The sequence below is a fragment of the Anomalospiza imberbis genome, chromosome 1 (genome assembly GCF_031753505.1).
Source record: "Anomalospiza imberbis isolate Cuckoo-Finch-1a 21T00152 chromosome 1, ASM3175350v1, whole genome shotgun sequence".
Taxonomy (NCBI): domain Eukaryota; kingdom Metazoa; phylum Chordata; class Aves; order Passeriformes; family Viduidae; genus Anomalospiza; species Anomalospiza imberbis.
The window spans coordinates 57,709,203-57,736,560 of record NC_089681.1 but is presented as its reverse complement, the minus strand read 5'-3'; the positions used below and the strand labels follow the sequence as shown (position 1 = coordinate 57,736,560).

At 36.8% G+C, this 27,358-nt stretch overlaps 1 protein-coding gene across 4 annotated transcripts in view; it reads left to right on the top strand.

Moving 5' to 3' along the window:
* Positions 1-1,708: 1,708 nt before the first annotated feature.
* The window catches only part of NETO1 (neuropilin and tolloid like 1), a 62,802-nt gene continuing 37,152 nt past the window's right edge, over positions 1,709-27,358 (top strand). The window contains exons 1-4 of one of the 4 annotated variants that reach the window (XM_068193510.1): positions 1,709-2,411; positions 6,029-6,082; positions 7,626-7,763; positions 15,823-16,071. In XM_068193510.1, coding sequence (XP_068049611.1) covers positions 2,384-2,411; positions 6,029-6,082; positions 7,626-7,763; positions 15,823-16,071 — 469 coding nt within the window. In that variant the 5' untranslated portion in view covers positions 1,709-2,383. The remainder of the gene's footprint in view (positions 2,412-6,028; positions 6,083-7,625; positions 7,764-15,822; positions 16,072-27,358) is intronic. The other 3 variants (XM_068193520.1, XM_068193501.1, XM_068193492.1) reach the window with 3 other exon arrangements.

Below are 27,358 nucleotides of genomic sequence, written 5' to 3'. Positions count from 1 at the left end.
CAGACCATCCACCGGCTGAAAAAAAAAAAAAACCCTGAGGCTTTTTATTGAAACACGGCTTTTTTTCTGGGAAAAATAAATAAATAAATAAATAAATCAACTAATATCCAGGCTTCCTCATCATTCACCTTCCAGAATAGCTGCTGGGCTGCTCAGTGCTGTCCCAAAGGCAGCAAGGGTACCCATGTCATTAAAAGGTGCCCTGAAGACAGCAGGCCTCCCGTCTACGCTGACACTGCCCCCTGCTCGCCGGCAGACCCCGGGGTGCAGGACAGACCCATCGGGCCCCAGAGGGCAGCCCGGCTCCGCGAGCGCGCACTGCCGCTCCGCGCCCGGCCGCGGAGCCGCCGGCGCACAGCCATCGGTGCCGTCCGACCTGCGCTCACCCCCGCCCGTGCTTTTCTGCACCCGTGCAAAGCAGGATGCCGGGCTACATTTCATTTTTAATTGACTTACAGCCTCCTTGCCAACGCCCCCCTCCTCTCCCTGCCCCAGCTGCCCTTCCAGACACACTTTTCCTGTTGCAAACGGCGTGAGCATCAGGTGCGGGCAAGGAGGAGCGGCGCCGACCCCACCTCCGAGATGCTGCTGCTGCGTGGGAAGCCCGGGGTAGGGGCTGCGGGTATCCCTGGTCCCCTGTCTCTGCCCCCATCCCCGCGGGGGTCGGCGGCTTTCCCGTGCCTGCTGTTCCCCAGCCTGGCCGCCGCAGCAGCAGTGCAGAGGAGCCGGGGGAACCCATCCTGTTCCCCCTGCACTTCTGTGACACAAATCTTCCCTTCTCTCGTCCCTCCCCGCCGCCCCAGCCGTGCGCTTCGCTCCCTGTCCTTTCTTGCCGCCCTCCCCTCGCCCGGGCCGGGAGTGCCGGGGCCGCGGCGCTGCGGGAGTCAGAGGTGCCGGCTGCCGCGGCTCTGCAGGGCCGGCTCCCGAGGCCAAGAGGGGACACAGCCCTTTCTCTTCATCCATTCCTCCTCTCCTCTTGTTTTCCATCGAGCCCATTTCAGGCTCCCTCAATATTCTTATTATTAATAGATTTTCTTTACTGTACTCTCCCCCCTCTCCCTTCCCGCTCTGACCACTAGCCCTCCGCAATCTCGTCAAAGGGATGGGTGTTTGGGGTGGGTTGTAGCTGGGGAGGAAGATAAGTCCTAGACGCGGGGAGAGGGCGGGAGAGAAAGGGAGAGATTTTGCAGTCGTCTCTGGGCTGATTGGAAGAGGCAATCATTGTATCTGTGGCCGGAGGATTAGCAGATAAACTTTTATTGCTCCCTTTTGTGAGTGTGTGTGCGTGTCTTTGTGCGTGCGTAGGTGTGGGTGTGTAGAGGAAGAAGTCGCCGCTCAAGGGGGAATATCTTTTCAATTTCCCTTCGGCAGGTGCAGGTCAAGGAGGAACTCATGAGCATTTTGTCTGATCCATGAACTGATTAGGAGAGGGGAAGCGATCCCTCTCCTCTTGCCCTTCCTATCCCAGTTTTGAAATCATTCCTTCCCCACCACCGCCGCCCTCCCGTCCTTCCCCCTCCTCTTCCCCTTCCCCTCCACTGAATGAATGGAAGAGTCTCCACGGTTTTCTTCTGCTTCTCGCCCTGGACTGGAGAAGTGAGGGGGCATCTGTCTATCCTCATCCATCTCTTTCTCGCTCCATCCATTCTCAAGGGGATTTCAGACCGTGCAATGTGTTTTCAGCCTCTTGCCGCTGCTACCGCTTGATACTATGTTATGCGCAGGGAGAGGGTTTTGCAAAAATGGATTTATTCGATTTTAAAGGATTTCTTCTCTAATAAGGTTCTCATTGCACACAAATATGACTAAATCCCCTATTTGGTAAATCTTTCTCTACCCCACCCCTCCTCTTTGGGTTCCCTCCCGCCCGCCCCCACCCCTTCAGAGGAGCAAGCACAGGGAGCTGATGACGGACCCATTAATCCCTTCTTCAATGCATCAAAAGAAGCCGAAGGGCTGGAAGTCGCTGGGCTCGGAGTCCTGCAGGAAATGCTTCGATCTGCTTTTGGTTCTGTATGAAACTGGTGACTAGGGGCTCGGCTCGCTCCGCCGCCGCCGCCCGCCGGCACCTGGATGCGCGGGCCGCCGCCGCCGCCTTGCCCGCCGCCGCCGCGATGCACCGCTCGTGGCGGTGCTGGTGATCGCTCGGGTATGATGGGATTGAGCTGGCGGTGATCATTTGAAGGCGGTGAGGGAGAGCGAGGGAGAGGAAAGGCTGCTCAGCTCTTCTGTGTGTGTGTGGGCTTCGGGCTTTTTTTTTTTTTTTCCTTGTTTTTTTTTCTTCTTCTTCTTTTCCTACTTCCATCCTCTCCCCGCCACTGGAAGTCCTCCCGTATCTAAATGGAATTAGTGGAGACGGAAGCCCCTTGTGTAAGGAACAGACATGACCCATGGGCGCAGCTTCTTTCACAGTGAGTATCAATCTCCCCCTTCCCACCCTCTACCCCCGACCGAGCTCCGCTGCCGCGCACGGGCTCTTGCCCTCCTCTGCCTCCACACCTGGCGTAACGGGACGCCTAGGCTCCCTCGGCGAGGGGGCGAACTCCCCCCACGCACACACCGCATCCTTTCCCCCACCACGCTGCGGTGCACCGGAGGGGAGCCGGTGTCTGCCGCCAGCGCCGTGGGGCGGGCGGCGGGGCACGCTGCCGGGGGCTGGAGGCGTTCACCTGGGCGCGACGCGTCTGGTGGCTTGTGCCGCGCCGGGAGAGAGCGGAGGGAGCTGCCCCCGCCATCCGCGGCGCCCTGGGGCCCCGGCCGTGGCTCGAATCGGCCGGCGAGGGTGAGGGGGCGCGGGGCAGCGCCGGGAGCCGCGGCGGGGGCGGGGGCGGCCACACCGGGCACGGATCCCGGAGAGCTGCGGGGCGGGGGCGGCGCTTTCGGCTGAAATCCACCAGGATTAGCAAGGAGGCACCGAAATATATCACCTACTCTTCCAACACCCTAGAGGCCTCAAGATGCGAGATGGGACTCCCTCTCCCGCCTCTGTTTGGCAGAGGGTCCACTGTTCTGAAGGGGCTTGACTGGCCCCAGTTCCTCCCAGCACTTCTCTGCGCGCCCACACCTGTACAATAGCGCTATGACCAGGTATTGCTTGTCCTACAACTCTTCGCCAGACTAAGCCACGTCTGTGCCAAATCACAGCCTCCTAAAAGCCTGGCCAAGAGATAAATCACTTAATGTACAGCTTGTAATAAAAAAAAATGCACACATCCAAAAAAGATGGAAAGATGCATAATCAGAGTGGCACTAGAAAGCACGATTATAATTACAGCCGTGATTAGGAGGGAAAGGGGGAGGAGGAAGCCAGTGAGAATGCAACAAGAAATTTTATGGAAACTTTTTTAAAATAATACCCAAACCAACATAATGACAATATTGTTGCTATGCTGCCAACACTTACCAAGTGACAGTTTTCAATGAGTGAAGATTCCATGGTTGGTGTCTTTGGGGTCTTGTTTTTTTTTTTCCCCTCTCTGAAAAGCACTGTTATTTTTCTGTGGCTTGAGAAAGAAAAAGGCGTGGGAAATTCAAACCTGAAATTGGGTATCATGGGTGCGTTTGTGCAGAGGGATCATAGAATAAAATGGTCTGCCTTGTCTAATTAAATAATATGTATTTGTGTTGGCTTTTCCCAAGAAGACCACAATTTTAATTACTTTTTGGCAACTTGCATATTTTGGTGCTGCTGTTAATAACACTAAAACAAGAGCCTTTTTCTTTTCTTTTCTTTTTTTTTTTTTTTTTTTAATAGCATGGGAGAAGTGTTTCACTTTATCTATCCAAATGTTAGATATTATACATCTAGAATAAAACCAAAACCCCCAAGCACTTAGTTTCTTACTGTCTGCTTGTCTATTAGACTTTATTATCAAGATTATTTTGATGGCTTATTAGTAGCAAATACTGATATGACATTTAAGTAAAGCTCTATGCTTTAGGAAAACAGCTCTGTAGTTTGGAAACCTCTTTTCCATCAGTTACAGCTGGAACTGAAAAGACCTGTGGGGCTTTTGTCATCTTGGTAATAATATATCTGTGACTTGGACCAACTCTCTTTACTTCTCTGAACTTCACATTTTTCTGTGTAGAAAATGAGGGAAGACCTAATAGATAAAGACGCTTGAAATGAATGTGTAAGAATCAGATATGCATTGTTATTAATTGCCTAAAAGAAACACTTCTCACATGGAGTTTGTTCAGTTATCCTAATCTAGCTTCCACAAATTTATGGGCAGAAGTAACACTGGCAGCTGATTCCATATTTGAACACCAATCCACTTTACGCTGTTGAGAAATTAGGTGTAGGCTGGTGAAGATTACAAGCATAGATGCATTATGATCATTGCATGAAACACAGCTAAAGTAAATGAGCAACTCAGTAAAGGGGTGACTCCTGCCTTGCCTTTGGATTTTGACAGAGTTGGCAGGCAGAGTCCCAGCTAGCATGTATTTCCAGAATTCATCCCTGAGGAGAGTAAGGGCATGAATGGCTAGGTAGCATTCAGATCCGAGCAGAAGGTGTAGTGTTCTTACCGAATGCCCATGACACACAAGAGTTTTAACTATCATTGCTGCCAACATCTGTCTCTAGGTGCTGTGAGCCTGACCAAGAAATAGTGAATTTGCTGCCAAGCCTTCATTTTCCCAGAATTTCAATCTTACCCTGCTTAATAGGGCAGCCATCATCCATGCCTCAAACCCTCTGTCACATGGAAAGGTCAAAGACATATAAATAGGGATCTCAATGCCATCAGAATACTGGAAATATGGAGACTGGCTTCCTTTGGGGTGAAAATTACACATAAACTGCGATAAAAAAGGTGAAAATGTTGAAAGCACCATCTTGGAAAGGATCAGAGTTACTAGGCCATGGTGGCTTTTGGTGTCTCTGAGGGAAAATAAGTAGAAAGTATGCCATTCAATTACTTTTATTAATTGGTCAGTTCCTCATCATAGTCATCAACAAAATGGTAGCTGACTGATCCAAAATGCTCTGAATAAGCAGGCAACTTCATTTCCACCTTAAGGTCAGTGCAGCCTGGGCACTGTGTTTGGGCCTAATGCCAAACTAGCCGAGGCAAAGCCGTAAGCACTCCAAGAACTGATGGATCTGTTCTCTTCTGCACTTGCAATTCCACTTTCTCTGATAGCCAAAGATATGAATGACGACAAGAAAATCAGTGTGTGATTTCTTCATCGGGTAGCTAGCTAGTCACTTTGATCTTCCAAATTAGACTCATTATGACTGTACTAAGGGTTTGCCTCTTAGCCTTTTCTAGTCAAACTGTTATATTTGGAAATTCCCAGAAACCCAGTCATTTTCTCCGGGTCAAAGTCCATTTCGGAAAGGTTGCATTTGTTTCCAAGAGGCATAGCTGTCCTATCACAGTTGGAGACAGCAGATACCTGTTTGCAAAGTGGGCTGCAGATTCACTGCAGCAAAAAAGCAGCACCCTCTCAACAAGTCAAACAAGATTAATGAGATTGTTAAGCACACACAATAATTTACTTCACTAGAGATTTGCAAATGCTTTGATGGATGTGAAGAATCCAACCTCGCACTTCTTTCCTACTCCCAGTAATAATTTTCAAATTTTATTATGCCATAGTGAGAGACATTAGTACGTACAGTGGCACTGAAATTTAGTCTCCCTCTGTTAAAAGCAGCCACTTTTCTATCACTGAAACGAACTATTATTATATAAATAGGTATTGGTCAAAGTGTTTTTCTCTAATGTTAAAGAAAAAAAAAAAAAGGATGAGAACATCAATGCCTGTGGATTTTGTTTTAAACCCAAAAGATTTCCTCTTTACTTGCATACATTTGCAAAGATAAGTACTTACAAGAACAAGCCATGAAGAAACTTGCTTATACAATAAGTGTAATTAAAAGATGCAAGTAAAAATTAAACTTTTTCTTTACAGCAATGCTATTTCATTTGTATTGTTGTGACATATATGAATACAAGTAATTTGATTGCAGAAGCTATCACTCTGTGATATTTAATACATATTTCTCTTTCAGTTGTAGCAAGTCTAATCATCCTACATTTGTCTGGGGCAACCAAAAAAGGAACAGGTATGTAAACTTCAAACATTTTTGTCAAACAATTTATTAGAGACCAAAATATGGATATGAGTTTTTAGTTTAGTTTTTGAAATTTTAGTAGTTCATTTACTTCCAGTGTCTGCCCTTTGTCCATTTGTTTGGAGTATTCACATGCCTGTATTCACACAAAAAATCCAGGGCTGCTCATCAGGCTCAGCCTGACTCTAACTGAAGGTCATAATATACTCCCACTTTCAAATTGGGAAGTCCAGTTTGGGCACTCAGCTACCTACACTTAAAACCTTTTTTCTTGTTGAAGTATAATTAAAAACCTGAAATTTGGTATCATGGGTACATTTGTGCGGGGGGAGTAGAGAAAGAGAGTCTTGAAAGCCTTGGATGCTCAGTGTGAGGAGAGCCTAGCAGGGAATGCTGCTAAGCACAGTGTGTGTCTGAACCTGTGTCTGAATGCACAGTCCCTGCAGGCTGGAATTCATTGTAGGAAATTGGGCTCCATGTCATACTCTGCCTGGATACTGACCAGGGTGAAAAATAAATGCTTGCAGAGTATAAGTCAGATCTCAGGTGGTTAATATCATCCTTGGAAAATGCTTGTTTTTATCCAGTGATCCTAAGAAGGAGCCTCAAACACCTTTACACACCAGGGGCTTAAGTTACATGGGACAGCTCTTTGATTATTAAAGACCTCATTCAGAGCAACAGCAGTCTAGAACCTACTATCCTTCCTTTTATTAGCAGCCTAGATGTATTTCCTTGGGAATAATCCATCTCATTTTAGCCTACTTGTCAAAGCAAGATGCTTAGCAAGGGATCCCTGATTTTCTTCAGCTTGAGCTGCCCCAAACCTTTGACTCTAGTCTCTCTGCTAAGAGAGCAGGAAGAAATGCAAGAGATTTAGGGCTTGGAAGAAAGCACACAAGAAGGTCTGACTCTGCTCTCTGAGGATTCAGTTAGGAGAAGGAAAGTTCTGGGCTGTGATTCCTGGCCTCAGAACTATTTATTAATTTTACAGCAAACAGTGAGATAAAAATAATCTATGAACCAGATTCCAGGAATTCCCCTGTTTACCTCTGTCCAGTGAATACAGACTAAATATGACAAATATTTAAAACAACTTCTATATATGATCATAATTCTCTGGGTTATATCCTTGATTTTGTGACTGAAATATTCCTGTTTTATGTCATGAAGCTTGCTGACAGAGCACATGCTTGAGCTTTTTGAGATGTATGAGTGGGAAATTCATGCCTTCCAATTCTCAAGCATGTGCTTTCCTTAGAAGGTTATTATTTTAAAAGCAATGCAAATGTATTTTCCCCCTCTCCTCTGCTTTGAAAAACATATTTTGAGTAAGAATTACCTGTTTGTACCCCTAAAAAGCAGCCTTCTTTTCCCCTAGATCAATTATCGTACTCAGTCTCAACAGATAAAAGTTTGAGGCTACTGACAGAAAAGGGGCTGTTGTATTTATCCTGTTAGAGAGTTCTAGGTGTCACATGGACATAATAATTTTTGGGCTAATTATATAATGCTTAATGTCATCATTTCACAGAAAAGCAAACTGTGTCCGAAGGACAGAGACCAGTGCAGTGTGGAACTTGGACAAAATATGCAGAAGGAGGCATCTTCACTTCTCCAAATTACCCCAACAAGTATCCTCCGGACAGAGAGTGTGTCTACATTATAGAAGGTGACCAAAAGAAGACTCTTTATATTTTACTATCAATTGTATTAAAAAGAATAAGTTTTATTATATGTGAAGAGTAGGTAAAGTCATGGTAAGAAAGATTTTCAAGGCAAAAGATTTAGAGAACCTCTTGATTTCTTTTTTGATATACCTCGTAAATTAGTTAAGGTGGTAAGTGTATAAGACTCAGTAATAAACAGTACAATTTATTTCAGGATATTTAGAAAATGAATAGAGCCTAAAATGTAATGTGACAGAAGAAAGGATATTTTAAAATGAGTAGTAAAAGTGAACATAGGAAACAACAATGCTTTTGACTTTCATGCAGACATTTTAAACTTACTGTAACTGAACCAGGGATGACAAGCTTAGCTAGGCAAAGTACAGTAAAAGAAGTCATACAGAAAATATCCATATAGTGAGCGTTAAGATTATTTTCCATCCAATTGTTCATAAGAAATGAAAATGAAATAAACCCAACCTACAAAATAGAACTAGAAGAGAATAAATATTAGCACAAAGCATCTCTAAAATTTACTTTTTAAAGAGTATACAATTGCAGTCATGGATGGAAGTGATGTAGGAAAGGCTAAAGGTGTATTACAAACAAACTGTGTGGTTTTTTTTCATTAGTCTTAGTACAATGGATGTTGGAGAGATTGTTGCAATAATGGATCTGTGAAAAGTAATAGAGTTTAGATCCTCTCAGAACTCAGAAAAGATGAATCAGGTACTGTATCGTAAATCCCTGGAATCAAAAAACTTCTTTCATGAGTTGTGAATACATGTAAAATAAAACAGTGATGGTCTTCTAGCCATGCTTCATTTAGATAATTATTGATTAATTAATAATGGAGCAAGGAATTACAGAAATTATTATTTTATGAAAGATGCAGGTAGTACCAAGATATATTTCCAAAGATATATAGCTGATTTAAATTGCATGAACTGTTCTAGACCCACACACACTATGTACTTTTAGAAAGTCAAAAGTCACAGCAAAGTGACTGAATTCCACTTTGGTCCTAGAAAACATGAATGAAGTCAGAAGAGGTGATTATAAATAATGTAGCTGAACAAACTCTTAAAATAAAATTTATGCTAGTCTGTATATGTCAGAAATTTAAGCAGAAATATGGTAAATATTTAAATTCCAGCATAGTTTAATAGTTGGTTTAAAATAATCGGGTTTTTTGAAGAAGATAAATGTATAGGTTCAAAATGTACAACTTAGCATTATTTTTTTCCAGTTACACTTATGTTGCTAGATCCGGGTCTTTTTGCATATATTGATCAAACTATTTAACACTCCTGTGAGACTGGGAAGAAGCAAGCCTGTTTCATCTTCAAAGATCTGAAACACAGGATGTTTTATCATTAAAGGGAAATGGTGTAGAAAATAACTCTCCATTTTTGTAAAATTTAGTCCCACATCTCAGGTCATGAGATGTTCTTTCTCACAGTAAGAAGGTGCTTGAAAGTCCAATATGGTAAAGACTTTTCCCTTTATTATAGTAATTTAGTACTTTAAAAAATATTGCTATTATATGCTGAAAGATTGCAAAATACACTGTTGACATAATGTGATTTAAAATAACTAAAAATGGAAATGCCAAAGAACAATTTAAGAAGGAAAGATTTAATCAACCAACTTCTATGACGAAGTTGAAATTCCACATTGACAAGCTTAGAGCAATGTATAAGGAAAAGAGTAAACTCAACAGACATCTTGTTATAATTTATTGGAAAATTCAATCTTATAAAATCCAGTTGAACAAAATTTTTTCATGGCATGGGTATTTTCTTCTTCCCATCCAGCCTAATAAGAGTTTGGATTGCAGCTGGTCATTTTAAAACCCACAATGAACCATAGGCATTGCACAACATTTTCAGCTCTGATCTCCCCATGTCTATTTTTGTCTTCTAAAAAAAATCAGAAATAGTCATGTCTGTCTGGAAAATGTCACAAAAATAAGCAGAGATATAGGAAGATATCTGAGCAATAATATTTTAAAATGTGGCAGATTTAAAATAAAAGGCAAAAGAACTACTGAAGGTCAACAAAAACTTTTTTTAATTTGAATAAATTATTTGTCCTTTTTTTTTTTGCAACATATAAAATGACAGAAAATTATAAAGAAGTCTACCAAGTATCACCTTTTCCCCACATCTCTTATATTCTGTGAAACTCATTGTCTTAAGGAACTGATATAAAAGGATTTAAAAAAAAATTCTGACAGCAATGTCTTTGATATCAGAAAACAATCTACAGAAATTGTGGATAATCATGACTAATGGAGGAAATAAATATTTTAGAGTAAGACAGAATGATTTCTTTATGCATTTTATTTCTATATTTAGTATTGAAATTTCCATATGCTTGTATAGCTTCTGTATCTTGTTGAATGCCAAGCACCAAACTAGAGGGACTGTTGATGTGGTCTATAATATCATCCCCCCATCACTATCTCCCTGTTGTATGTCTCAGGTAGTTCAGCCTACCAGGACTGTATATAACATACTGAAATCTACATGATGTGAGTATAAATGCATATATGAATCACTAGGTTCTTTCCTGGCCGCTTGCATTCATTACTTCATTTATTTGCTATCAAACATAGTCTTAGGGCAAATTCAAACCAAATTCCTAGTGACTTTAGTAGTCTTTACTGAGGACTCCAGCTTGTAGTGTGTGGTAAACAGTTGAATTTCATCTCCATTTTTTTCCTTTCCATTGTAGCTCAACTTATATGTATGCAATCCTTTTATCATGTCAAAATTATTTTGGTGACAGAAAGGAGCTGGCAAAGGTTGTCATGATCATAGACTGTGCATTTCTGAAAGAAAAGGAGATTCCTGACTGCAGAGGCTTCTGTCTTAGCAATCAAAGACATAAAGACATAAGCAAATCAAAGAGTTGGAAGTTTCTTAGATTATTCTGATTTTTCTCTCTTTTTTTTTTCCTCTTTTTTTTTTTTTTTTTTTTTTTTTTTTTTTTTTTTTTTTTTAAATTCTGATTTAGTAGTAACAATAATGAACTCTTGGGACAGCTAGGAATTTTAAAGTCCAGGTCGAATGCCTTTCTAAAAGAAATCCTTTAAGTCATCTAGAAATCACGGCCTCTGTACAAAAATTGTTATGCTACAGAGAAGTGCCACATGTGAGGCTTGGAGGAGGGCGATACAGCTCCCCAAGGAGCTTCTGATGCATCCCATCTGCCTTTCAAAATGTAATGAGAATTTTTTCTTTTTTTTTACTTTTTTTTTTTTCTTTCAATCTTAGTTGTCATATAGAAAACATAGATAATGAGCTGAAAAAAATTGGCCAATTTTCGCCCTTATTTTGCATATTCATGATTCTAACCTGACAAAATTCACAGCTGCCCAGAACAATCACAGCAGTGACAGCAGTAGCCTTTGCCAGACTGCAGAACATTTGGCATGTGTGCCAAAAGGAAATTTGCACAGGAGATTTTGTAGGAGCAAAGGCTTTTATTTGTATTAAAATATCTGGGGAGTGGGATAGTCATACTATACACACTATAACTTGAGAATCAGTTTAACAATCCTGTAAGTGAAATACCTGTAAAATTTTAACCACTCTTCTGCTTTTAATAACTAAGTGCTTATTTATAAATATAGTTATGGACTAGAATTGCTTTATGGAGATATAAAATATATCTTCCACTTTACAAGTTTGTGAGCATATAAGAGTTACCACTCTTGAAGATCTCATATTCTCACAAAAGACTATTAAACTCTTTCATAATTCACAAGCATTAGAAAATTGTCATGTTATCACCAAATAAAAAAACCTCTGCTCAAAGTCCTTTTGTATTTCACAGTGATTTTTGTGCTAAAAAAATTCACCAAAAAAATGAAAGAACCCTATTTTTAAATGAAGATAAATGTGGTTTCCTTATCAATAATAGCAGGATAACCAGAAGGAATGAGGATTATGGAAATTATTAGTAAGGTAACAGCTCATAGAGATGGCAGTAAGTGTTCAGTTGTTTCTCATTTCCAAGCAGTGTGGCAAATGGAAACAGATTCTTTCACTTAACTTCAGCTGTCACTGCACAGATTTAGAGGCTGATCAGAATTAAAACCTTAATTCTGTAGTTTTGCTGCAACTGTTCTACTGCAAGTTGGAACTAAATGACTCTTTTTTTTTTTTCTCATTGGATGTAAAATCTTGAGACAGTGCTTGTGTAAGATAATTAGATTAAAAATATGACAAGACATGCAAGCATTAAGTAGGCCTTTCTATGGTTCTAAACATTTTTTGAAGAAACATAATTGGAAATTAAATATGGAAGTTGTGGCATTTGAAATCAAGTCATTTTATGAGACAATATATTATTCAATATATTTCATTTGGAGTGGACAAAAACTTTTCCTGACATCGTAGCCACAGAAGAAGTTCTGAAGATGTGAATGGGCTTTACCTATGAATTAGGATACCAGAAATAACCACTCTATCCCTCCTTTTCTGATTAGATGGCCAGATGCCAATCCAATCTGGAAGATTTGCATATTCTGGATTTTTTTGCTTTATTTTTCTGTAGGTACACACGCACTATTATTAGTGGCTATTCTGGACTTAGATTTTATTTTCTGTAAATTTTCCTGTGACCTCATTTACACACTCTTTGTTGCAAAAGCTGTGGCACAAGATGTGTATTTAAGCAATAGCTGCTTGTTCCACCTTGTGTTTAGCAAAGAAACCCCCTATTAAAGCCAGAGCACAAGTGTGAAATGATACCATTTTTGCTAGAAGGAACTTAAAGTTGGGAATTTGAATTATGTATTTTCATCTCTTCTGGTCATGTCTGGGAAGTTTTGATTAATTTTATGTCTTATGTAGATTATTGCAAACAAAAAAGTTAACCATTAACTAAATATGAAGCACAAGAAGAGAAACATTTAAAAGCATCCGACGAAAAGGTCATGGATGCGTGTGTTGCACCCTGGAGTTACACACAGTTACAGAAATATGAAATGTTCCTAGTGGTATGGCCAAAATGATGTCAGAATATGACTTTACATTAAAGAAGTGTGAATGGGCAGTGGTCCAGCCTTCAAACTCAATCCCCAGCCTTTTTTATCCCCAGTGGAGAAGTGCTGCTAATGAATATTCAGTGCTTCATTCTTAAAGTGAAGTAGTCTCCACTCACGGGACCTTCAGGGAAAAGTGGAAATTTCAGGTTTCCTTGAGCTGATGTTATTCTCTCTGATTCTCTAGCAAGATCTGACCTTCACTAGGAAAAGCCTCATCTTGAATTTGTTGAAAAATAAATAAAAGCAGAATAGTGTAAACTATAGCAATATTCTGGTCATAAAACTGGTTGGCGGTGTGAGATTCAGAAAGCTACATGAAGATTATGGTTGGGGAAATTTTGTTTTTTCTCAGTGAATTTTTCTCAATGAATTTGATTCATTCACCCAGCCAATAGCTCTCATGTGTAACTCTGTAGACCTGATTTTTATTTATCCACAATCTTTCCTTTTACTTTAAAGCCTCCTATACCAAGGCTATAGCTGGCTCTAGGGCTCCTTTTCAACTTCAAAAATCATGTCAAATGACTGAACTCTGAGGGAACCTCGTGGCCATTTTTAACCTTACATGAGTCTTGGATACAGAGAAGACCTGTTAAGGATTTAACTATGGGCCAGCACTTGTAACCCTCTTCTTGGTATGAAATAAGGCAGCAGAAAAGAGAATTTTTAAAGGATAAATATGTTGTGATAGTGGCATAAGCCATTTTTAAAGTAATCACTTTGTGGCTGCAGGAAGAACAGCAGCTATGCTGCTGTATGTTGCAAACAGTAGTAGAAGAATCGATCTTCATATCTAGTTTGTGACATTAAAACATAATAATAAAGCTCTAGACAGGTTAATAGCATAACACTGGAGTCATGAATGTGTAAGATTTTCAAGCCATGATGAGCATTCTTAAGATTACCTAAAGTGTTGTCAGGATAGAATTTCTGATACCTGACTCTGTGGTCCTTAGGTGGATGATGAACAGCTCTCAGCAAATTTCTATAAATGGTATAAGAGCATGCAGAATATGATCCCAAATTGAAAGTTGCTGATTGCTGTCTTCTGTTCTAGTATTGCTTAGTCGAGTTTAAATCAATGATTTTTATAAAAGTGTAAAATTAAGGATAAAATCATCTGAATAAAATTAATCAATGATGTCTTCCAGTTATTTAATCTTTTACTATAATCTAAAAAGATTTACTTTGGTCTTCAAACCTCACCAAGGATAACATCATTATGATCTCCTTTACAAGCTTTATTATATGACCTTACTTTTGTAAATGTTTTCATACTTTCAAAGTAGTTTCTTTTCCATAGACTGTGAATTTGGTGCAATTATATGTAAAACACAGACCTTTGCATTTTCTATTGAATTTATATGGGCATAAAGATCACAAATTTCCTGTAAATCGGTGTAAATAATGACAAGTCACTAGCAAGTATTTCCCTGAATGTGAATGTCTTCAAATTGAGAACAGTAGAAAAGGTTTCTTTCTTATGTTAAATTAAATGTTTCAATAAATATCAATCATCCAATTATATTAACATTGTAAGTAAAGCTGTTAAAATAATCTTTCTTTTCAAATAAGGTGTTTTATTAACTTCTTAAATGCTTCTTATAAAATGAGGCTGTATTTATTTACATGAAATAGTTGTAAGAGGGATCTGGCTTTGTGCTCTTACGTAAAGATTTCAAAATTTACCTGATGTCTTCTTACTCAGTTAATTTTAAATAGTCTCTCTTCTTCATTCATGTGAGCAATGAGTTCACACCAAAAGCTTTATCTTAAAACATTTCAGAATCCAAACAAGATCTTTGTTCTTGTAACACTGACAGTTTTCTTATTACTCTTGAGGAATAAATGTAGAGATACTGACTCCTGGAGTGGCAGCAGTTTCCATGCTAAGCAGTTTCTATGCTAATAACACGGCATGGAGTTTGATCTTCCATAATTTCATGTGAAAAGAATGGTAACTCTGGCAAAGCTCATGGTAATACAAACCTCTTTCGATATGTGTAAAGTGTAGGACATGGTCCCATGAGAGGCACAGAAGGGAATGACACAACAAATTCTTGTCTTAGCAGAAGGCTTTGTCAGCAAAAGGCGGACAAAAAATGCACAATGGTCTAGACATGGAAGGCACACAGTTTTTGCTATGGCCAGGATTAAGCATAGAAAACAGTGCACCTCCAGGAGGTTGCCTCTGATAAAATTTATTAATCAAACCAAGATTTTTTCCCTCCTTTTAAGAAAATACTGTGTTTCTACTAGTAACTTTTTTTTGCTTTAGACAGGAGATGCCAGGAAATATTTGTTTTAGAGATTGTTCCGACTGTCTAGACTTAGTACCTATCATTAAAGATGGATTTTCTTTAAAATGTCTAATTAAGTGGCCACTATGAAGTTCCTTCAAGATTTTCAGTACATCATTTACTCTTCTGTTATCATCCTTATCTAGTTCTTTCTTAAGTGAGAATTCACTGCATTTGTTCTTATGTTTCCAATGAGAAGTAATTCTAAGTATATGCAATTACACTACAGTTTGTCATTGACTGTAATACATATAGGAACCTAATCTGTCCTTACTGTAGCACAGTTCTGATCAGCCTTTTCTTCATCATCTTTGCCAGTACTAGGTATAAAACAAGCATTCTGATTAACACCCCTCCCCCAAATACAAGAGAAAAAGTATTTTTCTAAATATGTAAGTTTCTTAGAAACATTTTATATTTTAAGAAATTGTTTGTAGCTATATTTTGCTGTTCATCATAGATATCTCTCTCTTAGCTTTACTAAACACTGCTGTCAATAATACCTTTTTTAAAGGAGAACAACAAATAACCTGACAGTGTGAAATCTATTAAAAATACAGATGTACTAATTTTCAAACAAGTTTTTAAACAAAATTTTATGATCCATACAAAATTGATATATTTGATTTTCTCCAGTTTTGCTTTAGTTTTAAAGGATCTTGGGTTAGAAAATAATAAGATAATTTTCTTTTTTGTCTCTAGCTGCTCCTAGACAATGCATTGAACTACACTTTGATGAAAAATATTCCATAGAGCCTTCTTGGGAGTGTAAATTTGACCACATAGAAGTACGAGATGGACCTTTTGGCTTTTCCCCAATCCTTGGACGTTTCTGTGGACAGCAAAATCCACCTATGATAAAATCCAGTGGCAGATTCCTGTGGATTAAATTTTTTGCTGATGCTGAACTGGAATCGATTGGATTTTCTGCTCGATATAATTTTACACCTGGTAAGTACAAACCATCACATTTTTAATAGAAAAAGCTTATCATTGTAACTTTTCTAATGATGTATAATCTTGCTGTTGAATAATATCTTTAGCTGGAGCTTAGTTTATTGTCAAGGAAGGTATTAATAGATAGGAAATTGATAAAAGTCATATGTATCTTTTGCATAACAAGTAAGGCTTATTCAAGGGAAACATGTTCAGATTCTGCAGTTTTTAAAAATATTATTTTCAAGTGAATGTTATTGCAGAAGGTCATTCAAAATGTTTAATGGGAAGTTTAGTGTTTTATGCTTGCTGTTACACTGTACAGTTTTTCTTTCAAAAAGATCATTGATAAAGTATTCTAATAAAAAAAAAGCAATTATCTCAGAAAATTCCATCATTGCTTTTCCACTTCACCAATCATTTCCCCAGCTGAGGAGTGGAATAATTCTCCTTCCTCAATAAAGCAAACTATTACAAGTATTACCAGAGGATGTGTGAGGTTGAAATAGTAACATGTATTAAATATTTTTCTTAAAAGGTTGTAAATCTTAATTGCAATTGTACAAATATTCTTTGCCACCATTTAATTCATTAAAGTAAAACAAAATTCATAGTCATACTTTCCATTAATTCCCCTGCTCCCCCACTTATTAACAAAAGATTGCTGATTTAAAATTTCTTCTTTGGCTACAGCTCCACTATACTGCACTGCAACTGCACTGCTGGATGTGACGTAGTTCTGTGACTTCTTATGTATTGAGTGATGAGTCATGCTTTAATATAGCTCACTCTAAAGCACTGTAATTATTATGCAATTTTGTCAATTATGTCACTATTTTTTCAGCTAAATTGTTGTATTAGGTTGAACAATATTCTCTAGAATACTGCCTAAAATTAGCAGATCCAAAGCTCTTCCTTAAATATTCGAGTAACATCATAGAAAATGGCAGGTCTACATGCTTTATGTTGTTCTTCTTTCTGGTTTTCCTTCATTAATACAAGGAAAATATTTATAAAACTAACCAGCATAGTAAAATTTTCTTTCAAGTCCATGATAGTGTTTTTTCAGTGGCTGAACACATATAGAAGGTTCAAACAGGAACAGAAGAGAGAATTTCTGTAGCAAATTATCCGATAGCCAGGTATATATATCTGTTGTAAATTCAAAGACAATAGACAAAATTTTGTTATAACAATGCACATCCACTCTGAAACGTGAGTTAAGTTTTTATCTCTCACTTACCATGGGTCTTTGGGCTTTTGCCATTTCCTTGCCCTGCACCATAAGTTCTTTGCTTTAGATTTCATTACTTTTTCCTTTTTTTCCAAATTATGGTTGAAAACATATTAATAGCAAAATCTGCAACTTAGTCTGTCTAAAGACTCTCAAGTAAAAGACAATTTCATGGATCATGTTTTATCCTCATTCCTTTTCTACTGATGTAAGGAGAATTTCTACACAAAGATCAATGCTGGTAAATTGGTACAGCAGCATAAATTATTCTAGACTTCAGATGGAATAGCTGTATCTTTTTTCTTCCTTGATTCTTTCTTTTTTTTTTCCCCTCCATACATTTCAATAGAAGCTCTGCAATTAGTAGAGAGTTAATAGGAATATTGGCCAAAATAAGAATATGATTAATCTGCCAAGTGCAAAACAGCACTGCTGCCTTCCTGATCACCAATAAGATGAAGCACTTCACATTCCACATTATTACTTGGATAATCTTTTATTATGCAGACATGGATAAGACATGACATTTTGAGATCTATTGTCCATATGTGTACACTGGGAGTGGTTCCTGACAACTCTTTAAACAGAAGGATGGTTTTTGAGATTGTATAAGAGAGTAACACAGAGAGGATTCCACTCCAGAGTATAACAGAATAACATAGAGAGGACTCTAATACAGAAATTATCACCTAAACCACCTAGAACTAGCTTAGGTAGTGGCAACTTAAAAAATTTAATTTATGAAGAATGGAGAGATCAGAAGAAATTTTTTGGCTAACCTTTCTTTAAATAACTTGAAGAAAATGATCCAAAACAAAGACTCATTTGGAAACTGTTGCTGTCTCAAGCAGCTGAATGCTCAGGGGATGTGTGAGTTTTGTTGCCACTCATCTCACTTGATGAAAGCAGGACACTCTTCCTAACTGCAACCTGCAGAGGAGGCTTTGTTCGTCCAGAGACACGTGCAACACAGTTATTTCTTGAGTATCAGCAATCTTTGAGGGTCCCCACCTACCCCCACGTGTCTCTCATCTGCCTCTTTTGCATTTGAGATCTTAATGGAGAATAAAGAGATGGATTGTTAAACATGTGGGTGTGTGCCAATGTTCAAAAATTAAAAAGTAAATTTGACTAAATTGAAGCTGCAACCATTTATTGTTATTTGAATGGTACCGAGAGAAACAGGGAAAATTGTTTACTATGTATCCAGGGTGTATAAAAACAGATAACTGGATGAAGTTGAAAAAAAGATCAGTTAGGATATAATGGAAAATGCTGAAATGAAGATCTATTAGTCTGTGCAAATAGAAAGAGTCCTGCACCTAAGGCATTTTAAATCTAGTTTGGACTAAGTCCTATAAAAAGAAATTATATAGAAAAATCCTAAGGGATAGACTAATAATTTGCAATTATGACAACTTTTCTGTTCAATAATTTCGTTGACTCCTTGGAATTGAAATGGTTGGAAATCCATCCACCAAGGCACAAGTCCAGTAGGGACTGTGGTTTCAAAAACAAATGTAACTCTTTTGCCATACATTCTTTCCCTTTTAAATAAACCTTTTTTCAGAGGTCTTTTCAGTACTCTAAAAAGTGAGATCTTGCAGAAGAAAAAACTTTCGCAACAATATCACAGCTACATACATAACCAACACAAACACACCCAGAAACTGGTAAAATTACTGAAAGTTTTGCAAAAAACGTTCCTTATAAAGAGAATAATTTTGGCTTTCATTTTTGTCATTTCTAAATTATAGTGTTAAGTGGCATATGGATGAATGAAGTAGTACGTATGGTATAATAGACTATTTTCAATGTCAAACCCTGAGTTAAGGGAAAAAGTATTCATCTTTTTCATAATTACAGCTAATATCAGTAATAATCAGATGCATTTTGACATAAATTTTCAACCATTTTACTTACATGAGAGTTTATAAACAAATGAAAACTTCTTTATTTTATATATACTATTTTAATTTTATTTTTTATTTTAAAATTCTGATTAACTGTGTTCATTTCAAAATGGAACTATCTGAAACTATTGAACCTTCATAAATGTATACAAACTTTTTTATTGGGTTGTTTCTTTTTAAGGAAATCTGATGTATGAGAGGAACACATATCAGGCTACAATATTTTTAAGTCCTGCTGGTTCATTTTGAATACCATTTTGATTGACTAGGGAAAAACCCATGACACAAGGATAATTCATCCTTGTTCTTGTTTTGCCAGTCTTTGGGCCACTGAAAGGCCTACACCTGAAATTTAATTTCACAGCTCTAGGTTCTTTGACTCAATTCATTACATTCATTTTTTCTAAAAAGTTTCATCTTATCGTCTTCCAAAGTTGTGTTGAATCACTGTTTTGTGTAGAAAAATTGAAGTACTACTTCAAATTATTGACAACTCTTCTTTAAAAAGAATAATTTTTTCCTTTTTTTTTTTTTAATACAGACAAAAATTCAGGCAGAGAGAGGCTGTGCTTATCTGGGCTTTCTTGCTCAGCTAGAATAATCAGATTTCTGTTTATCCTGGTCCCTGATTTTGCAGGACAGTGGCTTAGGATAGCACATCATTACTTTCAGTACCTTCACTTAGTAGAAGCCATCTGTGTTTTTATTTAGCCTCATTAATATAAAAGTCAGTCAGTAATGTTTTCTATTCAACTGCCTGATAATGGAAAACAAAAAAAGATTTATACTTTTGTGTCCCAAAAAGTGGAATATGAAACACTTTCTAACTGGAGTAACAGTATTTTTACATTCCCATTACAGTGAATGTCAGAGTAGTAGAATAATTGCATCATCTATCTTGAGGAAAAAAAATAAAAAGCAACCCAAATTCCCCCTCGTTGGGAAATTTGCATATTTTAGAACTCATGAAAAATTTAATGAGAATTTATTAAATTCAGTCACAATTCTAAGAAACTCAGATAAAATATTATCAAATCGTTTTGCCATCTAAAGTTTGTCTTCTGCCTTGAATGTGTTTAAGCAAGGGATATTTTCCAGGCATCTGGAATAGCTGAATATCCATGTGAGCTAGGTCACTTGCTTGTGCTTTTTGTTTACTCTTCTGAACCTGATCTGATTACTTTTAATTTAGTATCAGCACAACAATCAGTTTTTAGCAACTTGAAATCCAGTTAAGCTTTTTGGGAACCAACAAACAATGCCAGAGCCATTCAACTTTGAACAAGACAATGGTTTTCCTTTGGGATCAGAGTTGGTTTGGAATATGAGAAATTACTCATGAAAACTTCATTGAAACTTTTGAGACAGAACCACATGATGTCAAAAAACCCCAGAGAGTGTGAATCTGTTTTATTTATTGAGATATAACTTCCTAGCACTTCAAATTGCTATAAGCAGCTTCCTAGAGTTATGAACTTTCATTGTGTTCATACAAGTGCACTTCATAAGAGGCAGACACTTCATTGCTGCTTACAAGGCATTAGGACATGTGGTCTTGAGAAAGGGAAGGAATTTCACTCAAGTAGGATGATGCATTACATTGAAAATCATGATCACAGGTTTCTATTAAATTTCAAGAGTAAAATAATTCCTTATGTGGAGCAAATGAGTATCTAAAAGGTCTCGTGGGGTTCTCACATCCCAGATTATGTCTTGGCATCACATAGCTATATGTTTCTTTCAACAATACCCAAAAGGCAAATACAGAACTTCCTAGTTCAGAAATCCCTGTGTGCTCGGAGCATCATATTACCAACAGAAGGAAGTTGAACACTTAAGTCCCTACTCTGTTGAAATTTGATGTAAAAACAAGATCCAGAGTCAAATAAGATACAGTTTTAAGTATTTCTAGCACTGGAGTAAAGAAAAATGACAGTTTAAGTGGGGACACTTACTGCTTCCCCTGCCATCAGTGCACCCTGTTCTCTACAAAAATCCCTCCCCTGTTTTCATTCCATAATAAGCTGGCCTGGACTTCTAGAGAAGGTTTACTAGGATATTCTACAGCAGTACAGGTACAAATAATTCTATTCCACTTCCACAGGAAACACTTTTCTTCATTTATAGGTGACCTCACCAATAATGATGATTATTATATTGCAGTGATAAGTATTCTTTTTAGAGAAGTCTTATTTCTCTGACAAAAAGTCTGTATTTTTGGAGCACTTGTGAGGGATCTTTAGGAAGCTTAGATGTACATTAAAAATTAGCCCTAGAAAACCAACATTTTTAGAGTAAGCTGCATTTTTATAATACCGGTGTCATTCTATAAATAGTTTCTATTATTACTTGTTACAAAACAATTAAATCTAAATCTTAGAAGCAGTAGAGGATTTTCCTTAAATATGGTCTTTTACTTATCCTCTTTTCCCTAAGGATAAACTTTTGACTTTATGTAAATACTATGCTGAGTTAGCTTAACCTTAGGTCTGATATAAAGGGACTACCCTTTGCTTTAAACACTTATAGAATGAGGAAATAACCAGTGGGCCCTGGAAATTTGTTTTATCTATCAATTCTTGATTTTTCTGTTTGTGAAGCACTTGGAAATAGCAGATCAGGGATAACAGAAAGCCTGGGTAGTCCTTCTTCCACAAGTGTTTAAGACCAGCTTATTTACAATGAAAATTTGCCCACACTCAGAACAGCACCTCCAAAGCCTGTTATTGTGTTACTTGGTAGTTCTCATTCAAACATTCAAACATTATAGCACTTACTTCTTCAGGGGAAAAATTGGAAACTTCTTTTCTCATATGTAATGAATAAGGAGTTTTTGATTACTCTTCAAAGGTTTTCCAGGTCATCTGATTTTCTCATCTGGCAGTTTTTCTAATAGCTCGTTTTGGGATGCACTCCTGGGTGGTTTTGTTGTGGTCTCCTCCTGACAACACTGTTGTCTGTAATAGTTTCTCTTAGGGACCTGGGAAATGTGGATATCTGGAGAGATTCTGCTGACATTGAAGAAATTATTTTTCTTCACTAATACTTGTCTTAATCTGTTCAAATTTCATCTTTATGCATTGCATCTACAGCTTTATAAGGTATTACTGGTATAGCCAATAAATCTTAGCAATTGCCCCAGTGCTTTTGTCCAATCAGTGTGAGTGTGCCCCGTCTGTCAGGGCAGAAAAACTGTTTTTTAATATAGCCATTCAGTTTGCTTCTTTAACTATCAGAATGTATTAAGTAAAACCCATATTTATATCATTTCTTTTCAGTCATCTTTTTGCATAGGTTCAAGTAACCGTGATTGTAGATTGTTCTAATTTATTTAATTAAGCATTTCTCAATTCTAACAGCAATAAATACTGATCTTTATTGAGATGTTTACCTTTCCTTAACAGATTTTTTATTGTTTGTATAGTGCTTCTAGTTAATTCTTCTTAAAGAAATATACACAAACTGGTAAAAGTCGCTCAGTCCCTGTAACTAATAAACAGGCTTCTTGCCCAATAATTAGTAGCTTTGCAAACTTAAGTCTTTGCAAAACTGAGTCGTGTTTCTGTTTCTAGAACTGAATATTTTGGCAGTATACAATGTTTAGCAAATGACGAAATATGTCAGATAATAAGTAAATCCTCTGTCACAATTTGTTGTGTACGCTCACCTCTTGTCTAGCATTGGTTCATTTTCCAAGGACAGTACTCATATTTTTCTTAAGACGACAATCCAGAGAAATTCTTTTGTCTACCAGTACTGAGGTGAATGCTATTTAATATTATTTGCATATTTGTAGTTCTAGGAGGTGTTTGTTGTCACTTTAATATATCTTTTGCCATATTGATTGCTGAGACCTATCTTGATTTTTTTACTGTCTTGTTGAGTAATGCAGGCTATGTAACACTTTTATTTCAGATATTACACTTGAGTTTCTTTGATGGTCAGGTCTAAAAATAAGATCATGCTTCATTCAACTTTGACATAAATTTTGTTTTAAATATTTTGCAAATAAAGTTACCTTGCCCATTAGAGCATTTATGCCTCTGATCCATCTTCTATTTTTCCCCTATTTTGTGCTAAGATATTGAAGAGCCTGTAATCTTTAGCACCATACTGCTGTCATAGGGTAGGGAAATACTATAATGTAAAGTCATTTTCATGTGCGAAACAGGTCATACAATTATTTCTGTGAGAAGTAGGTGTCATCTCTATGGTTAAATCTGGCCAATATATCTATTGCTAGACACAAAACTCCTGGAAAATCAAGACTGTGAATCAAGCTTATGGAACACTCTTAGTCCAATTTGGCTTTTTCCTTTTTTTCACTTTCTCTCTCTCTCTGCACAATTATAGCCTATCTCAAGCTTCTGACAATTTCTGTTCACCATATACACTTTTATCTTATACATACACTGAGAAGATACAAACAAACCTCCTCTCAAAACATTGACTGATGACACCTGTACAACAATGTGTGCTGTCCTAAAAATGATCCTGACAAATTGAGGTAGAGAGAAGCTTTTTTTTTTTTAAATCCTCTTTTAAAAAGGGTTCAATTTTCAATATATAGTTGGGTTCATGCAAGAGTCACTGGCTCATTGTGGGTGTTGTTTAATATTTCTGAATATTGAGTAGATTAAATTAGGGTTTTTTTCCTTATACTATTAATTTACATTAGTTGGAGATATACTTAATCTTTGTTTGGGAAAATCAACAAGTCATTTTTTTGTTCAATTTATATTCAATGTATACATATTTTCAGTTTGCATTTTTTTTTTTTATTGTGACAAATTCAAATACTAGGTGTCCTGATTTTTTCTCTACAAAACCTGTTCATTTCATAAAGGTTCTCAGGCCAAATAAAAATAACAACTACTATAATTCAATGCTGTAATCCATCAAAAATCTCTGAAATTACTTTCTGATATGCCCAAGGATAATTCCAAAGAACATTTGCTTAAGCTTACTATACTCAAATGCTGCACTGACAGGCCACTAAATCTAGTCTCAATTTAGCAAAGAATTTCAGGAAGACTACATCTAAGCATTTGCCTAAATCCAGGCAATCTCTAGGCTTGGGTTCTTACTTAAAAGTAAGTATGTTTAAAGACTATCATCTACCTTTCTATCTACTGAACCAAGTAAAAATTAAATATCTATAAATTTTGGATAGCAAAACTACTGTTTATTCAATTCTTTTAATGAATTAAAACTAGTTTTCTACCTTCACACAAATTATGTGGTTGATCTATATCAATTCAGCGTTTGATCTGTATCAAACTAATATAGTCTTAGACAGGTTCCACTTACTCTCTTCCTTTTTTTTTAATATTCTGTTAGAGTAAGCTGAGTTTTTGTTGCAATTAAAAAACCATTATTAACGATTTTTCTGTCTTCCTGTGCTATTCTTCCTCTAGATACCCTTGTCCCTATAAAAGCTACCCTAGAATTGTCTGAAATTAAATTATTTTCTTCAATCTTCTTCTGCTTAGAACATAATTAATTCAGATAAGCTTTTTTGGTTTAACTCAGTTGGTCAATCAGACCTACAAGTTGTAAAATGAAATGGCACAAGTTCTGCAACTGTTTGCAGTGAGTACTGGTTCCATGCCTTGGATTTAAAATTTGAAATATAAAATAAATTTCCAGTGCATTTTTTACCACATTCCCACTACAACTTTTGTCCGTGCATCCATTGTCAAAGGGTCTTTTTTAAAATAAAACTGGAGTAGAACTTATGGATAGTTTTTTTGAAAAAGAAAATTATATAATATAATAATAATAATAATAATAATAATAATAATAATAATAATAATAATAATATTCCTTCTCTGAAAAATCTTCCTGATTATTTCAAATGCACATCGCTTACACGATCACAGCATAGTCTGCAATTCACTAGGGAGCTGAAAGCCTGGCATTGCGGTTTCCTCAAATAGGTTTATAAAGGAGGTTTTAACTTCAATGAGGAAAAAAAAGTTCTGGAATACACATCGTAAAATGGACTTCCAATTAATTTTTGTTTTTTAATATATAGGGAGATGAGATTTACGAAATAATTGAGGATGCCATTGAAAGGAATAAATTAATTGTAAAATTGTGAAAATAAGTAAGCAATTACTTTTGATCAATATTTCAAAATTATTGCTCCGGAGGTCATTACAAATTAGAGATGCACAAAGTTTATTTGAATACTTGGATGTCAAAAGTCTATGTAATATCCATCAATTTATGTTAAGAAAGTTTGCTTAACATAAGCAAATAATCTTTGAATAAGATGATAAAAAGAGAATTGCAAAATATTTTTTGAGAATTCATAAATAAATAAACTTTTTTTTGCGACACATCCATTGTTAAAATTTTGTACTGGCATGATAGAAGCAGGCAGTGTGAAATGTGTTATTCTAGTCACATATCAGTCCCCTAGATGACACTGAGAAGCCAGAAGATGTTGTGTAACAGGACTTACATACATCATTTGCCAGATGTTATCTGATAGTTGAAGCTCAAGAGACAATGTTATCAAATCTGCTGGTTGCAGTATGTGGGTTAACAAAAGATTCTATTATACTCCTCTTGTTTTCTTTTGGTTTTTTCCCCTTTCTTTTCCTGTAGCTCATTTATCAAGTCTATGTGAAAATTAATATTAAAAGAGAATGCAGAAAATACTTCCTAAAAATATTTTATTCATAAATGTTGATTTCATTATGTGGTTTAGACAGCTGGTTATTAACAGCTACTAACTATGAATCCCATACTGAAATTCTACAAAATATTTTTTTTTAACAAATTACATGCTGGCCTAGGATTTGAAAAATCAGATTTGGTAGTTTGGATCTCTGTAATTTTATGTGCATCCTCCACACAAATCATTTTTATCAATAAAACAGATATTTGTATTCTAGAATACTGCATATTAGTGATATTTCAATACAAGTATAGATCAATGATTTAGCAAGTACTTTTAAATGAAAGGTTTAATTTATATTTGACTTTTTTTTTTCCTTTTTATCTCTAGAACTTTAAATGACTCTTTTAAAACAAGCTAGGAAAAATCCTGCTGTTTGGCAGTCAAAAACTTGATCTGGTCAAATGAAATTTAATTATTGTCTACTTGGTGGGTAAGCAGCTGACACCTACGTAACAATCCTGAGAGCTGTGATGGGCCATCATGTTTTGACCTGCTTCTGCTGCAAGTCAAAACTCTCCTGAGATCTCATTCCTTCTAAATATTACCACATCAATAGCAGAACTAGACAATCTCTAATCAGTACCCACTTTGCTGTTCTTTTCTGTGTCTCTTCAGGCACTTACATAGCAATATTGGGTATTGTATAAAGCAGACATAAGGACTTATGAACACTGCCTTTCTATATTGTGATTCAATGAATCACAATGTCTTTTTCATTAATGTGATGCAGAATATCACTATTTATTCTCTGTATTAGGCTGAACTAGTCAGTTTTTGTAGGACTCAATCAATTGCTAAATTCATCTCAGATTGAGGGCCTAAACTGGCTTCTTTTAGAACCAGTATTAAGATTATGAGTAAATCCAGTGAAAAGAAAATTACTTCTTCAGACTAGTAGATATTGATCCGAGGGGGGAAAATGGAAATCAGTTAAATTCCATGTAAACTATAATTTTTAAACCTAAAATCTAAAGTTATTATAATAGAATTAAAAATTTACTAATCTTTACTTAATATAATCACTATTTAAGGATAGCAGAATCTGGAGTTTCTGGAGTAAGGAAAAGTCAGAGGCAAAAGAGTTTTATAGATGTGAACGTAACTCTACTCAAATTATTGGTTCCAAATCTTCACTTACCCACAGACTCACTTGTTTGTGATTTTCTTGACAAACCACTTTGAGGTCATTTTGTGAACACAGAGCATGTGGCATAAATGCTACTTAGAGAGGACTGAGGATCCACTAGAAGAATGTTGTTAAAAGAAAAAGTAAAAAAGATTGAAGACAATATCCCCTGTTTTAGAATTTATTTTCATGTTGATTTTTTCATACAGTCATGCAGTAAAACATATGTTAGTGTTGTTTATGAGAAACCATTTTTAGTCATTAATTTCAGTGGAAAAGTTTGGTGCTACAGTTGGTATGAATTATGTTTGCTTTACATAGTAAAGCATACAGTAGGA